The sequence below is a fragment of the Protopterus annectens genome, chromosome 3.part0 (assembly GCF_019279795.1).
Source record: "Protopterus annectens isolate FY-2018-M chromosome 3.part0, PAN1.0, whole genome shotgun sequence".
Taxonomy (NCBI): domain Eukaryota; kingdom Metazoa; phylum Chordata; order Ceratodontiformes; family Protopteridae; genus Protopterus; species Protopterus annectens.
This window is the reverse complement of record NC_056731.1, coordinates 197,704,925-197,721,992: the sequence shown is the minus strand read 5'-3', so window position 1 is coordinate 197,721,992 and position 17,068 is coordinate 197,704,925. Positions and strand designations below refer to the sequence as shown.

Genomic DNA, 17,068 nt, shown 5'->3' with positions numbered 1-17,068 from the left:
GAAGTCTTGGGGGAAATCTTTGTAGCAGAAATGTAGCCATTTCTTTTTGTTGTATAGTACATTTTATTGTACCATCATAGTTATTTTTCCATTGTGTGCCCCCCACAGTATTTGTGTCAAATGGGGAAGTAATTAGTAATGTAACCAATGAGGGTACTGCAGTTGCTCACACCTGTCCTTTATTGTCATACTGAGCTTATTTAAAATATAGTTCTAGTTTCTGTACCTTATTTATTTCTGGGCAGTTGTCATTTGAGAATTTTTCTAAAAGTGTACGTCTTATGCAAGGATGACCTGTTTATTTATTTATCCTAGGTTGACTGGGTTAGAATCATGGATTCATGTCGATTTGTCAAAAGCAGTTTCAGTAAATGCAACAAAGAAAACTTGAAAGAAGTTCACTGAAACCACCTTCAGGAAACATTTAAATATTTTTTCCCAGGGGGGAAGCTCCCTTGTACCCCATGTGGAGGTATACCCTCACACCCTCCAGAATTATACCAACTCCAAAACAGTGGAGAAAAAGGCAATCTACACTGTCAATGAAAGTGGTTTCAGTGATGTGCCTTTGATCTCTTTGTGTTCATTGAAACTACCTTGGACAAGATGACTTACTCCCTGTTCTTACTTGGTCAGTGAGCCCTTTTCAGGAGAGACCTGGAGTGGCATTTCTACTACTTGGGGAAATTTGACCAGGGCATTGAGGAGCTTCCCTTATTTGTGCTAGGGAATCTTTTACATCCGCCTGGGCTACTACCAACTGAAGTAGATGATACCTTGGTTTAATGTCTCATTTGAAGGATGACACACTCAGGAGGTTAGCACCCACCCCTGAAATGCTGCACTGCACTGTCAGCAATCCAGTCACCTAGAATGGGAACAGAACCCACAGCCTTTTTTCTGCACCAACAATGAGTGTACTGCCTGTTGCATCACTGACACCCCCCCCCCCCCACAACTCTAATATTGGAATGAGTATCGCATTATCTGATTTGACTAAGTAGGACAAAGCAGTTGAGGTAGAATAATCAGATGACATATTAGTACAGTATTTACTATATAATTTCTCCCAGTAGGGTGTTTTATTAATTGCTCAAATTAATTTCTGTTAACATAGTCAGGTAGGCATAGTTTGCATTTGTTTTTGATAGTGCAATTATCTCCGATAAATGTGAAATATTTGAAGCCACATGCAGTTAATGTCAGGTTCCATCTCTAGTTTATGAAGTCCATTACAATATTTTTCATGCTTCTTGGTGTTATTAAGGAGGATATTTTAACAGACACTTACACAAATATTCCATATTATTTATGCTTACACAAATGCCTAATATATCCCTACAGGTGTCTAGGATGAGTTGTTGAGAGAAAGGGAATTCAAGAAAGAAAAAGAAGCTCTAAAGAGACATAGCAAGAGTTTAATGTGGGTTCTTATCAGTTCATCGAAACTTCAGCAGTTCGAACACCATATGTTCGAACTGTGAAGTTCGAAAACTGATTATCGCGAAGCCGTGGAACACTGGGTCATTTCTGTGGCTTCATGATTTTCAGCACTGTGGTGGAAAGTTACGAGTTGGGTTCAGGTAAGTGTGCGATTGTGCGGATGTTAGGGTTAGGGTGCGGGTTAGGTGAGTTAGGATTAGGCCGTGGGTGAGGTGGGTGTGCGATAGTGACAGACTTTATGGTTAGGGCGGGATAAGTGGGTTAGGGTTAGGGCATGGGTCAGGTGAGTGTGCGATAGTGACGGACCTTAGGGTTAGGGTTTGGGTTAAGGTAAGTGGATAGATAGTAGTGTATTTACAGTTTAGTGTAGGGTTAGATGTAGGATTTCAAGTGTATGTGTGTGGACTGCTGTTTTTTTGGTGTGCCTGTGTTGTGTGTGTGTTTCTTGGAACAGCGATTATTTTTCCCTGGGAAAAAAATCGCTGTTCTAAGCCTTCGATGGTTTTGTACTTCGAGGTTAGAAGTTCAAACATATGGTGTTCGAACTTCTGCCGTTTTGTCGAAGTGATATAGACCCGTTTAATGATCCTAAAGGACAATTGCTGGAATATGAAAGAGGGAAGTGAAGTGTCCACGTGGGGTGCTCAGGATATAGATTCAAGAAACAGGAATGTCAAAGGGAGGAGGATTCATTGGTTTTGAAGCATTTGAAAGCAACTGAGAAGGTAGGAGAGATGAGAAAATAAGGGGTGGCTTTGAAAGGTTGCGAGAAAGATATGTGTTTAAGAATGGAAAGAATGAGAGGAGGATTCGGTTCGGGAAACATCATGGCAGATATGTAGACTAATGAAGATGGCCCACTTGGTAGCATGCGGATAAAGTTGTTTCATCCTCAGTAAAACTATATGAAAGAAAGTGAAAAGGGAGCATTTAGCTTTGGATGTCTTGGAAAGGCAAGGCTGATAAATGCCATATTTGGGGGGGAATGCAAAGAGGTGTGACAGGTTTAGTTTCAGATAGGATACATTTATGACATGGTCTATAGGAAGGCTGTAATAAAGAGCTGGGGTTATGGCTTGTGGAACCAAGATTTTGAGTGTAGGGTAGGGGTGGAATTGAGCAGTGGTATAACTATGGTAAGGTGAAGGGAGCAGCTACCCAGGCACAGGATGTCAGGAGACACAGTTTCCATACTGCCATTCACTTTCTGAATGCCATTAACTGTGAAGACACCAGGGGGATTTCCCTTCACCATGAGTAGCAACCCTGGAGCTGATTATATATGGACAAGAGTTGTCTTAAGTACATCTTTCTAAGTGGTGCAGTCTGGAGACTATGCACCCCCCCCCCCAAAAAAAAAAATTACTAACAAATGCAGTTCATTTCTACCAAAATCCATTCACTCAAAAGTGCTTGTGGAATTGCCTTACATTCAGACAGAAATGTTATGTTTCTGCAGATATTGTAATAGTTACTAAAGTATGTTAGAATCTGATCCTTGGCAATATACTTAGTCAGAGCCTGACATTCACATGTGTACACATCATGCCTGTAAATAGTGTATGCAGGTCAGGTGTGAGATGTGGGTAGCCAGTAATGATTGTGACTTTCTCTAATGTTCCCAGCTGTGATGCATTTTATTTGTTTAATCTGTGGACATTGTTCCCTCCCAGGTTTTTAACATTTTCTTTTAAATCTGTTAGACAGGAGTCTTATAACATGAGTACATTTACAAGGTATGAGATATATCACTTAAAAGCAAGTTATAGCTTCATGTAACTTCCCTGTGACTATATATGAACCTATGTATCTACACTAAATTTAGCACTTCTTCCACAAAACCCTTTTGTGCACTTATTAAGGGCACTGCTGGATAATTTCTTTATCCCAGTTGCTCTGCAGTTTTCAGCCTGAAATGTTTTATTTATGTATTTATTTATTTTGTATTTTACATTCTCTGTCTTTGTTTGGTTTATCATAAAAGTCAAGGAACAGAAATAAATATAGAGGAACTGTAAGGGATTACAGACTTCAGATAGACAGGTGAAAGTCACCAAATTTGTGATTTACACTTATTTTTATTATGAAACATTCATAATTACAACATTGTGAGTGTCTCATACAGTGGTATTTGTAATCAGACGTGACACTGCTAGCCCATCATTACACCTCCCTAATAAATAAATAACTCTCCAGTCCTATAGTGATATTACATTATTGATTGTCTCCAGCACATGACATCACCAAAAGCATACGCCATAGCTTACATGGCCAAGTACCGACTACACACATCTCTGTCAGAGAATGTACAGATGTGTGTGTGTGTGTGTGTGTCTGCGAGTGCAGATTTTATTAGGTAAGGGGCACAGGAAAATGCCCCTTGATGGGGATAAGGGGATAAGGAAGCTTTAACCAGCATAGAAAAGTCTTAATTTCTAAAAGCAGTTATCCTGGCTCCATGGAGCAGACAGGTGGAGCCTGTGACTGAAGCAACCCTTATTTGATTAGTGGCCTGGATGAGGTAGGTAGAAAGGGAGAAAATGAAGGAGTGTGACCTGGTCACCACTCCTGGGGGCCAGATAGCTAGCAGGCATTCAGGGGAACACATAAGGAAATGCAGTTTCGGTGGTGAAGACCAGAGTGACCACTCCTCATGCTTGAAGGGAGGTGGCAGGGTGGATTGCTGGCAATTTCCCTTATGTAAGTGAGGGAAGACAAAATGTGGTCACCCCGTTGCACATCCCCCTCTGGGTCTGCAAACAAGAAATCTGCAGGGACCATAGAACTAAGAAAAATGTTGAACCACCTATAATGGCTATCTTAATGATGGACACTCCGATTCCACACACGCCCTGAGAATGGGCCAACTGGTCAGTAGGGGCTGATTGTTAAAAGGCAGTGGAAGAGGGTGGGGCAAAGGGTGTGAAAACAATTCTGAAAGCAGTTCAATAATATAACTTTGCTTGGATTAGTTTCATCAAAGTGAGTGCAAGTAAATTATACTCGGGGGAAAAAATTGCTGATGGCCTTCGCTGAGCTGCTGCAGTGCAATATAAGAAAAAAGTGTAAATCAGACTTCGTGCAGGATTTTGTAACATAGCTTAACTGGCAGGCAAGAAAATCCTTTCTTCTTTCTTGACTGTGTGACCTTTCTATTCTTCTACATTTCATTAAGTGTTAATTAATCTCTTTTCTTACCCAAGCCCTACCCACCTGTCTAAACATAATTTAAAACTATCATCTCTGTTGCTTTCATTGAACATGCTTTTCCTTTCAATATCTCATACTCATTTTTCATTCTAAGTTCATCATACCTCATATTTGATAGCCCCAAACATCCTTCCTCTCTCTACCTCTGCCCTTGTTCTTTCTCCTATGTATCTTGTCATGTTTACTTCACCACTGTAAAATATATATCCAGTCCCAATGCTGGATAATATGTAGCTCTGCCCTTGTTTTCTCTTCTTCCACTAATGAGCCTTACTTGTCATGTTTAATATGACTTACTATATTGCTATCCGGCCCAATCCACCTAATAAATGTACATGTACAGGTGTAGACACCCTTGTTAAAATGCCAGGTTTTTGTGATATAAAAAATGAGAACACAATAAATAATTTCAAAACTTTTCCCACCTTTAATGTGACTTATAACCTCTACAATTCAATTAAAAAACAAACAAATCTGTTAGGGAAAAAATATTAAAAAAAAAAAGTGTACAATAAGCTGGTTGCATAAGTGGGCACACCCTTAAACTAATACTTTGTTGTGAGTGCACACCCTTAAACTAATACTTTGTTGAAGCACCTTTTGATTTAATTACAGCATTTAGTTTTCTTGGGTAGGAGTCTATCAGCATGGCACATCTTGACTTGGCAATATTTGCCCACTCTTTCTTGCAAAAGCACTCCAAATCTGTCAGATTGAGAGGGCAACTCTTGTGCACAGCCCTCTTCAGGTCACACCACAGATTTTCTATTGGATTTAGGTCTGGGTTCTGGATTTGCCATTCCAAAACTTTAATTTTCTTTTGGTGAAGCCATTCTTTTGTTGATTTGGATGTATGCTTGGGGTCATTGTGGTGTTGAAAGGAGAAATTCCTCTTCATCTTCAGCTTTCTAGCAGACACCTGAAGGTTTTGGGCAGAAAGTGACTGGTATTTGAAACTGTTCATAATTCCCTCCAGCTTGACTAAAGCCCCAGTTCCAGCTGAAGAAAATCAACCCCAAAGCATGATACTGCCACAACCATGCTTCACCATGGGGATGGTGTTTTGGTGATGCGAAGTGTTGTTTTTGTGACAAACGTACCTTTTGGAATTGTGGCCAAAAAGTTCAACCTTGGTCTCATCAGACCATGATACATTTTCCCACATGCTTTTGGGAGACTTAATGTATTGTTTTCCAAATTTTAGCCAGGCCCGGATGTTTTTCTGTGTAAGAAAGGCTCCCGTCTTGCAACCCTACCCCATAGTCCAGACATATGGAGAATATGGGAGATTGTTGTCACATGTAGTATACAACCAGTACTTGCCATAAATTCCTGCAGCTCCTTCAGTGTTGCTGTAGGTCCCTTGGTAGCCTCCCTAACCAGTTTCCGGCTTGTCTTTTCATCAATTTTAGAGGGACATCCAGTTCTTTGCAATGTCACTGTTGTCCCATATTTTCTCCACTTTTTGATGACTGCCCTCACTGTGTTTCATGGTATATCCAATGCTGTGGAAATTTTTTTGTACCCATCTCCTGACTGATACCTTTCAACACTGAGATCCCTTTGATGCTTTGTAAGCTCTCTGTAAACCACAGCCTTTGCTGTAGCAGGTAACTGAGTAAATGTCAGGAAATCCTATTAGGACAGCTGAACTTTATTTGGGGTTAATCAGAGTCTCTTTAATTGATAGCAAGTGTGTATCCAAGAAGACTGAATGTTGTAATTAAAGCAGAAGGTGCTTCAACAAAGTATTAGTTTAAGGGTGTTCACACTTATGGAACCAGCTTATTTTACGTTTTTTTTTATTTTTTATATTTTTCCCCTAACAGACTTGTTTGTTTTTCAATTGAATTTTATAGATTATAGGTCACATTAAAGGTGGGAAAAGTTTTGAAATGATTTATTGTGGTCTCATTTTTTTATATCACAAAACCTGGCATTTTAGCAGGGGTGTGTACACTTTTTATATCCACTGCATATGTTCTAGTACTATGGTTATTTGTTTTATGCACATTTCTGTAAAACACTATTTGTAAAATAATAAGATGTACTGGGCCATTTCACTGCATTCTGTTTCTACTTAGGTAATTGTCTGCTTACTATTTCATCTGTTAATAACAGTGGTGTGATATGTCTTAATGAGCTCTTCTGTCCAGGCCAATACTGAACAGGGCTTTTAACCTAACTGGACTTATCCAGAAATTGAAAACAATGAAATAAATAATTTGTCACCATGGAAGACCCATTTACTCAGCAGAAGTGTTTATATTTAATTGACAAACATTCTAAAAACTATGTCCATGGAGCTATATAGATTCTGCTTCTATAATTCTAGGCATGATGTATGATGTATCATAAAATGCAAGATTACAGGAACCATATGAGAAAGGAACAGCCTGTTGCTGAAATGCTGCACTTTCCTGCAAATTTGCAACAGAGTATATATATATATATATATATATAATCATTTTCACATAGAATGCACATTACAGTTGTGTGTCAGCAGGTTATGAAGTTTTATGGCCTTTGCAGCACATTCTGACAAAGAAATCAAAATGGCATTATTACATACATACTTCAAGTGTAACTTATTGTCTGGAATGTTACTCATTTTGAGTCTTTAAAAGTTCACGTTTCATGCTGTTCCTTATTGAAAGAGACTGTCACATATTCATTGTTAAAATTAAAAAAAATATATATCCATAGTAAGTAGTTATAAATTGTATCGGTTTATCAGAAGAATGTTTTGTATGCAGGAAGAAATAGTTATTAACCATGCTGTAAACTTTCTAGATTAATCTGATAATATTCTACATTTTGCCCATTTATACTTTCCTCTAAAAGATAGTGTTCCAGATTTTGGAGTTTGAAGTTTGGTACATATGATTACAGACAAAGGAACTGCTGAATATTTCTAAAAATGAAATAAATTGAATTTAAAACATACAAATTCTGTTTCATTTGTGTCTTTCAGGAATTTGCTGACTGTGTATTCCATCTAGTAACAGAGAAGTTTCGTGAGTTAACGGGCAATTTTACCTCTTCGCATGCGCGTTACAAAGGCCTTGCAGGAATTGTGATGACCAAAGGTATGGAAGCATTACATAATAGCAAACTATTTTACTATTTCTCTTGAAGCCAAGAAATATGATTTTGTGCAGAAGAAAAAAACACGTGAAGAAAAATATACATCCCATACACAATCATTATCTCCATTGTAATGTTTGCTTGTTTCTGCATCATTATATTTTACATTTCAAAGGATAATTTAAAGAAAATTATGGAATATTGGAAGTTTAGTTTCTTGTCTGCACGCATTGCAAAGCTTCTAGCTTTAAGGTAAGTTGCCAGAGATATTGCCTGCACTGTCTTAAGTATTACACACCAGCTGTAGTAATTATAGTGCATGTCAACACATGAAAAACAAGCTACTACAATTGAACAGACTCTTGGGGAAGCAGTGCATAGACAACTTATAGTTCCTCACAGGAAGTTGTCATGTTATTCAGCCTGGCAACTTTGTTAGCAACTTCCTTTTTTCTCTTGGTGAGAAAGTGATCACTTATCTGAATAGTAGGCACATACTTGAATAATAATAAGCTACACTGACCGTCTCAAAGCCTTGTCCCTCTTCTCGGTATCATACAGACAACTTTAGGTCAATCTCTGCCTCACTTACAAAGATTCTATTGACCTCATCCTTTTAGAAATATTGAAGAGCCACAAGTCCAATAGTAGCAAAAATACCTGTTCAATAGATCTTAATATCTTCTGCAACTTAAATAGAACATGTCAGAGGGATAGATATGTTTCACAGAAAATATTACTACTGTGCATTCATCTTCCCCTCCACATAATGCAAAGTACATATTTTACTCTATTCAAGCATAATCCAAATGAATAGATCAGAAACCACAAGTTCACCCCTGATTTTGCACCATTGTCCTTATGGATCAGGGTAACGTAAATGTCTGACTGGCTCTGGGTTATTCTTACTTAAAATGCAAAGAACTTTGGGTTATTCATACTTAAAATACTCGAGCTAATAAACCTTTGGGAATACATGGTTAGGCTACTGAAGATTCTCATGGATCAATAGCCTGGTAAGTACCTATGAAAGAATTTTTCATGCTTTAATTTTTGGACTTTTCAGAAGCATTTCATGCCATGAGCAGTCAAAGGATTCCTACAGTTAGGTATCAACTGCCAGTACCTGGACTGAATTTCTAGCTTTTTGTAGGTCAGAAAGCAATTGACCAGATGGGAATGGGCAACCTCCCCATTTGACTTTAGTGCTGATGTGCCAAAAGGCTGACTTTTAATGTTGTCTGTTTATGTTAATTGCATGTGAAAACATTATTTAATTTCTATCACAGTATACAGATGACTCTCTTCATTGATAGGTGTTAGATGCAGCTGTGAAGCTTATTGGTTAGACTCAGGACTATTAGGTAGTGCATTTAAGACCAGGGGTGTGCTGTTTAAGGGAAAGTGGTTGAACGAAGATGGACAGGGTTACTCAAAAATCTAGAAATGTTGAAATTAATTCTGAGACTGTAGACTGTGTAAAATGCATTGTTGTCTGGCTGCAACAGGAATTTAAGTTTTAAGCATCAATCCATCTCTACGTATCACATTGTCAGTGGTCTGTATATCTGTGGCCTTAACACTTAAGAGCCCAATTTTTACACTGGCATTGAGTGAAAATGCATTCAGAAAGGTTGCTCTAGCAAACTAATAACATGCTTGGTTATATAAGGTGTGAACAAAATATGTAATCCAACCAGGGAAAACAGTGTTGAGAGTACCAAAGTGCGAACTACTTGAAATAACGTAAACCAACATGGTTAGAGGTGCTGAAAAAAACTTCATGGAGGTGCACTTAAAAATCTTGTATTTCCTTCCTGTATTTTAGTAATTCGAATAGTTTATTGCCTCAGGGAAATTGTGTGTCCAGTTAATTAGATTGAAGGTATAAAAGGAAGGGTAGTTAATTAAGTATTCACTTTTCTGAGGAAGTCTCAGTGTCAGAGAGACAAAAAATGTGGTGAATTAAGATAAGCGTTTAGAGTTCAGTGTGTTATTCATGGTTTTTATTTTTAAGTACACCTCCTTGAAGTTTTTTTCTGCACCTCTAACCATGTTGGTTTACGTTATGAACAAAATCTGTTTGCATTCAAAAGAAATCTGAAAGAAGAGCACAGCTGTCAGTGTTTTAAAGGTCATAAGTTATCTTTTTTCCTTCCTTACATCATTTTCTGGCACTGCTACCCAGTTCCCCATGAGCACTCCAAGTTTATCAACTATTTCCAACAACTTGGGTGTAGTCCATAATCTGCTGAACTTGGTTATCTGCACACACTTGTATTTTTTTTTCTTTTATACCCTATCCATTCCCCCTTCATGATGTCTATGGTTACATCCCAGGGGCAGGAGTGCATTGGGGACATTGTGGTGTATCTCCCCAGCTCAACAGCAGCACCTCAGCCATGTCTACCCCGCCTTCTTCTTTGTACTACTACTCCTACCCAGCAAACTACCCAGCCTCTACCAGGGATCATTACAGGAGACACCCATGCCTCCACTCTCTCCCACAGATTGGTCACACTCATCACTCCATGCCACTCTATCAGTCACCCAAGCTGGTGATTGAACATGGGTCTACCTGAGCCATAGTCAGGGCTTTATCCCTCTATGTCACTACAGCAGCATGGCTTATCTAATATTACAATGCCTCCTGTTTGCTAAAGCTGATTGTAATTTGCATTTGTGATACACTTGTGTGCCTTTTTGCTATTTTGTATGCAGGCTTTATAGACTTATTTATTACTTACTTACTTATTTATTTATTTATTTATTTATTTATTTGCATTTGTTTACCGGGTAGTGTCCGACTGGGTTGGTTGCCCATTTTCAGCAGAGACCCGGGGAGAAAAGCTCCAGAAAAACAAGACAGATAACAAAATGTAGAAATTACATCAGAAAGAATCACAATGTATAAGAGACTAGATAATATTCTTAGTAATGAAAACAACAGGGATACAGACAACTAAGTAAAATAGAAAAACTGAAGCAGGTAGTGAGCAGATCTCACCGACAAGACATGAGCACAAACTGTTATAGAATGTTAAACACTGAAAAATTTTGGAATACTGAAATATTTACAGTCCAATAAGCAGTGAGGAAGCAATCAGTTGTAATATTAAATAAAAAAAATAGCATTGAGCTGTAAAAAGGTGAAAATGAGCAAAGGAGAGGAAATTAGTAGGAGAGAGGAATTATCCAGGTGGGCTACAAGGGCAAAGCCAAGTTGCTTTTAAGATATTCTTTTGTTTTGCATTGTATGCATGGGGTGCATTGTATACTTAGGGAAGAGCATTCCAGGACTTATCTATTTTGTTTGCGTAGAGGGAGTCCACATGGTAGTTATGAGATTGTATCTTGAGCAGTGGCTTATTGGAAGACCTAAGGAACCTACTGTTTACCTGTAGTTGGAGTAGGGTAAAAATTGCAGGGCAGCTATGAGGGTTATGTATTATTTTGTGGGTGAGGGTGAGTTGGTTTAAAGTCAATAGGTTTGGAAGTCCTAGCCAGTTAAATTGAAGAAGAGCGGAACAATGATGTGTTTTATGGGGATGATTAGTGGCAAACTTTGCAATTTTGCTATAGCAGGATTCAAGGTTTTGTAGTTCGGCCTTGTGTACGTTGGTGAAGATGTGAGAGCAGTAGAGAAGCTGAGACCTAGCTGTGGCTAGCCTGGCTTGGGGTGTTATGTAAGGTTTGACTCTATAAAGAGCACCAAGCTTAAAATTTACTTTTTTGATAGTTAAGGAAATGTGAATACCAAATTTGAGATGGTCATCTGTTGTAATACCTAGGAGTTTGGCCTGGTTTGCAGGCTCTTTGTGGAGTGAATAGAGAGAGGTAGGTAGTTAGACTTAGTAGCTTTGTTTGCAAATATTATTAATTTAGTCTTGTTTTGGTTTAGAATGAGTTGGTAGGTTGACAGGAAAATTTAAATTTCCAGGAATGCTTTTGGCATCTTTTCTTGTAGTTCTTGTGGGGAAGGGGCGAAGCAGATAAGAGATGTATCATCTGCGTATTGTATGATTGAGGCTAGTTGGGTTGCTATATTAAGGTTATTAGTAAATATGATAAAGAGAAGGGGGCCAAGTATTGAACCTTGGGGTACACCAGTGGATACTGGCAGTAGTGGGGAGAGTTCATTCTCCCATTTAGTAGCCTGTTGATGGTTAGATAAATAACTGCGAAACTATGACAGGGATGTTGGACTGAGATTGTATGTAGAGAGTGTGTTAAGTAGTAGTTGGTGGGAAATGGTGTTAAAGGCTTTTGACAAGTCTAGAAAAATTGCAGAGACTAGCTGACCATTGTTCATAAGGTGGTGGATAGTACTGGTGAAGGATAACAAGGCTGTGTTTGTGCTATATTGGTGTCTAAAGCCATGCTGAGTATCGGAAGAAAAGGTTATTAGTGGTAAGGTGGTTGAAGAGTTGTAGGTGAATACATTTCTCTAGGATTTTAGCTGTGGGTGGGAGGATAGTCATGGGGCGGTAGGTAGGTCTAGAGGGGCCTCCTTTGTGGAAGGTGATGATGTCAGCGACTTTCCAGAGGAGCAGCACATATTGTTCGGAGATAGAGCAATTGAGTAATATAGAGAGATAGGATAAGCAATAGATGGAGCAGCAGTTTTTAGAATTCATTTGGTAGTTGATCAGCAGCCAGGCAACAAGGTTTTAGTTTGCTTTGGATATTTTTAATGTATGATGTTTGAATTGGTTTAAAGGAGAAGGAGTTAGTGGAGCTAGATCCTAAGGAGGGGAATATGCAAGGTAGTTGTTTATGGTTGACAAGGATGGAGGAGATAGAGTTAATAAAATGTGAGTTGAACTGCAAGGCTTAAGGTACGGAGGTATTGGAAGTGGAAGGAGTGGGGATGGAGGATTTACCAGGGTTGAGGAGGAAGCTGACTGTTTTCCAGAATTTTTGTGGATTGTGTAGGTACTTTTGTTGAGAGATTTGGAAGTAGTACTTTTTGTCACTGATAATTTTTTTCTTAGTTTGGTTTCTTAATTGTTGATAAGAGGTGAGGTCTGATTTGTTTTTGTTGGATAGGTATAGGGCCCTAGCTCTGTCCCTTTGTTTAATTAGTTGTTTAGCTTTATGGGTAGTTGTTTGGATTTGGTGCTATTTTTCTGCTGGGAGCTAGGCTGTTTAGTATTTCAGGAAACTTGTTGTTAAAACGTCAACTGCAAGGTCTAGGTTTAGGCTTTTTAATGGGAACCAGTCGCTATGCTTTAGTAAAAGATTAAATAGTTCAGGTAAGAAGTGTTTCTTACTGCAGACGTATTTGAAGGGATTGTAGGATTGAGTCTGAATTATTTTTCTAATTAGAAATGTAGGGGTATAGTCACTAAGATTGATAAGAAGGCAGCCGGCATGGTCACTCAGAATTGGCTTGTTAGTTAATATCCACTCCAGTAGTGACTCTATTTTAGAGTGTTTGTCAGTGCAAGTGGGACAGTTTATAACTTGGGAGAAATTGAACAGATTAATAAAGTTTGTAGAGGAGTTTGAGGAGCAGGAGAGCCAGTCAAGGTTAAAATCACCTAGGATTATAGTTTCTTGATTGAATGTGTGGGCAGACCATGAGAGGAGAAGTTCAGTGCTGGGAAGGTTGTTGCCAGGGGACAGATATACAGCTATGGTAATTATGGCTTTGTAAGGATTTAGTAGGTGGTGGGTGATGAGAATCTCTGCAATGGGGATGTCTGGAGGTATACAGTTTAGTTTTTCTAGTGTTAGAAAGTTTTTAAACATAACTTCTGTACCACCTCCTCTTTTGTTTAGTCTGTTCTGTCTTATAGTGTTATAGCTGCTGAAAGTAATTTCTGAGTCCTTAATCTTAGATTTTAACTAGGTCTCTGTTATGACAGCTATTTCCGGTGAGTATGTGGCAAGGACAGCATGAAATTCACTACTTTTATTTACAAGGCTTCTAAGGTTAGTTAACGGTTGATTAATATAAGATTATATTTTGCCTATTTGTTTACATTTTGAATTATTTATTCCATTGTAATATTTTTATTGTTCTCCCCTGTATGCATCTTTTGGCACAGATCATTGCTTAAAAGGGGCCAAGGTCCAGATCACTTACCAGGTTAACAAAAAACAAGCAGGATAAATAAAACTGAACAATAATGCAGGGCTACCTGCAAAGAAAACCAGTTAGCAGATTGGTATGTTGTATGAAGTCACATGCTATTTAACTCCTGAAATTGCCAAAGATGTGCTGTTGTGAAAGCTTTTCTAAAGTTCTATTCCATACATTAATCCCACAGGCCAATTACAAACCAATTTAGGAAGAGTTTATAGTCAGGTTTCAAAACTAGGTTTGGTCATAGTTGTAAGAATCACTACTACATCTCATCTGGGCAGGTAAGAACTGCAAAATAAATTAATCTTCTAACATTTCAAATCTGAGAAGAAGCTGCTATATAAACCTTTGAGTCCACTTACTTCTGAGGGGCAAAGTTGCCAGACCCCATCTATGAAATATCTGTCATCAAATGTGTCAAGAGTAGAAAAAGACAAGATGAATCAATTTTTGGGCACCACCAGGAGCTTCTCACTCAGGCCAACAGGCTTGAAGGAGCAGATGAGTTTAAAGCTAGAATTAGTAATTATCTCAAAGAATCTGTCTGTGTTGGGTGGGGTAATCTACACAGACTTGCTTTCAAACAGAGTCGTGTTGTATGATGATTCATGCATACTCCTTTGGGTTAATATGATTCTGGTTGTCAAGCTTGTTTCTGATGAGTTTTTGACCTTGAATGACATTAATTTCTCATAGTAATAGTATGTGATATGTCTCCACAACTGTTGCTGCTTATGTACATATTCTGCTTTCAAAGAGTCATTACTGACATTTGTCCAGTGAAATGCCATGCTAACATTTACAGGCAGCTTAGACACTCCACTATTGTTGTATCTTTTAGAGTACTTCCTTAGAATTTCTAATGTTCTGCTCAAGTAAATAGGGTTAACATTCATATTTAGTGACTTGAACATAATATGATTAATTTAGTCTAGATCAGGTGTGATACATAATATATATCTCTTTCTTGTGTACTGTGTTTGAAAATGGCTTCATGATTGACAGTCTTTTTAATTGTATTGTATTGTAGTCTGCCTGTGTGTCTTTAATTGTTAAAAAAATATAATAAAGACAAGTAAATAAATTAATAAATAAATAAATAAAAACTCATCCCACCAAAGTATGGCATTTGTAAAATTCAGGAAATGTACCTTCTTAAGCTGGGCATTATTGCCCTGTAAGACCTGATACACTTGAGTGCCTCTTCATTTTCTTGGAGGACAGAAAGGGATGAAAGTAACGGCTTCAGAAAGGTTTATAATGACATCAGCTTAGTGATTCTGAATAGCAAGGCACCATAAGGCTGGTTATTTTCAATCCTTTTCTTAAAATGTTGTGGAAAACTGAGTATTCTCTTTTCAGTGAAGTATAACATACCCCAATCTACTACAGTCTTTACAATGGGTATTGGCTGAGGGATAGACTTGTGGGATTTCTCTGTACAAGGAATGGTGAATGAATTCCACCTACTTAGACAGCTCTTGGTGACAAACATATTTTGTCATTTGCATTTACTGAAACACTTTTTTCACTGGATTTAACTTTAGTGAATCACTAGATTAGTTTCTACTATCTGAGGGCTGTTTCTTAACTAAGAAAACTGAATGTATGGAACTTAGTCAAAGTTTAACTTTCCAACAGCAAACTGGATTAGTACAACTCGTCAAAGCATATACCTACTGAAACTTTTTCTGACATCACCAATAAAGCATTTTCTGCAAGTGGACATCCCCTCCTGCAACCTGCCATATGGAAATCTTTGCCCACACACACCACCTTTACTGATTTATATAGTAACTCCACAGTCACACAACCTCAGAGAAAAGAGAAACTCCCAAAAAAAAACAGTTCACAAAATTTTGATCCTGTGCAAAGACTGATAAATATATATCCATTCTGGGATTTGAGATTTCATGGAGTTGTGACTGGCCTATTTCTGCGATTCTAAAACTAAACTCTTGCAAGCTTCTGCATAGTACGAACTATGAAGAATTCCCTTTTCAGCTCTCCATTTACTGAAAATTAAATTTCAAAAACAGTGAGTCAAAAACCTATAAAAGTAGGAAAAAAGATATTTTTGCAGGGTGGCAAGACCACCAGAGGTCCCTGATGTATTGAGCACCTATACCCCCTGGAATTATGTATACCAACTCAATGGTTGCACTACAGTGTATAAAAGGGGAAAAATCCTGAAAAGTATACCACTGGATTGCACATTACAGTTCACCATGCTGAAACAGTGCAATCTAACATATTTGCAATGAAGATCCACAACAGAAGAGTTAGTGATGACTTGTGGGTATGATGCAAGCTTACTTACTGTTCTGATTACTTAAATTCCGTTTTTTTGTTTTCCTTTATTTCCCTTACCATTTGTGTTCATTAGCTTTCTTGTATTTTACTCTGTCTTGTCACCAGGCTTTCTGTTTTCTATTTATCTCCTACTTTATCTTTCAAGGGTGAAAACAGATATCTGTCATGAGGAAGTACACGGCGACTGCAAAAAACATGTTAGCTACCATTTCTGAGTGCTAAAATGACATCTTTAAAAAATGATGCTTCAGGAAGACGTTCTTGTTTCCACGAAAGTACACTAAACTTGAAGCTAGTTATCATTAAGTAAGTGACTACAGATGGGAAATGTCTCTGTTGGAGGGCAGCATAGGGGGCATTGTACCTCATATAAAATCAGTATTCAAATTCTTCTGCAAAGTTTTGTGTTTTGACTGCAATGTATAATTCGAACTTCAGACGTTCACTGTCGTGGCATAGAATAATCATTTCAATGTATACAAACATTGTGCTGTTTTTGCAGTCATTAAAAAACAACTTGATTTCATGAACTGTTATTTATTTTGCATTCTTAAATAGCTCAACTGAGGTAGATAGATTGAGAGACTTGCAAAGTGCAGGTTCCATTGGCATACTGTTTTTGTGACCGTCAAGAATTTTGCCTCAGAATTATTTAGTACTCCCATGAAATCTGCATCGTACACTTCAAACATACTATATTATTTAGAGCAGAACCACCTGATTTTAAAATCTATGCGTAAGCAAAGCAGAGCCCTCCTACTTTGAGATCTATATCCAGAATATTGCATTATTATTTGTTAGCTATCAAATAAAAAGCTAACAGATTTCACTGATAATTTCTTTAGGTATAAGTATGGCCCTCAGCAAGAAACTGAAATCTTTGCAGCATACATAATACTGTTAAAGCCATATGTCTGGAAAGGT

The 17,068-nt window shown here is 37.9% G+C and overlaps 1 protein-coding gene across 1 annotated transcript in view; it reads left to right on the top strand.

Annotated features, from left to right (window-relative positions):
- Positions 1–17,068, top strand: part of ADARB2 (adenosine deaminase RNA specific B2 (inactive)) — a 976,728-nt gene that overhangs the window by 407,000 nt on the left and 552,660 nt on the right. Inside the window, exon 3 of the mRNA XM_044064698.1 lies at positions 7,628–7,742. Within this exon, the coding sequence (XP_043920633.1) occupies positions 7,628–7,742 (115 nt within the window). The remainder of the gene's footprint in view (positions 1–7,627; positions 7,743–17,068) is intronic.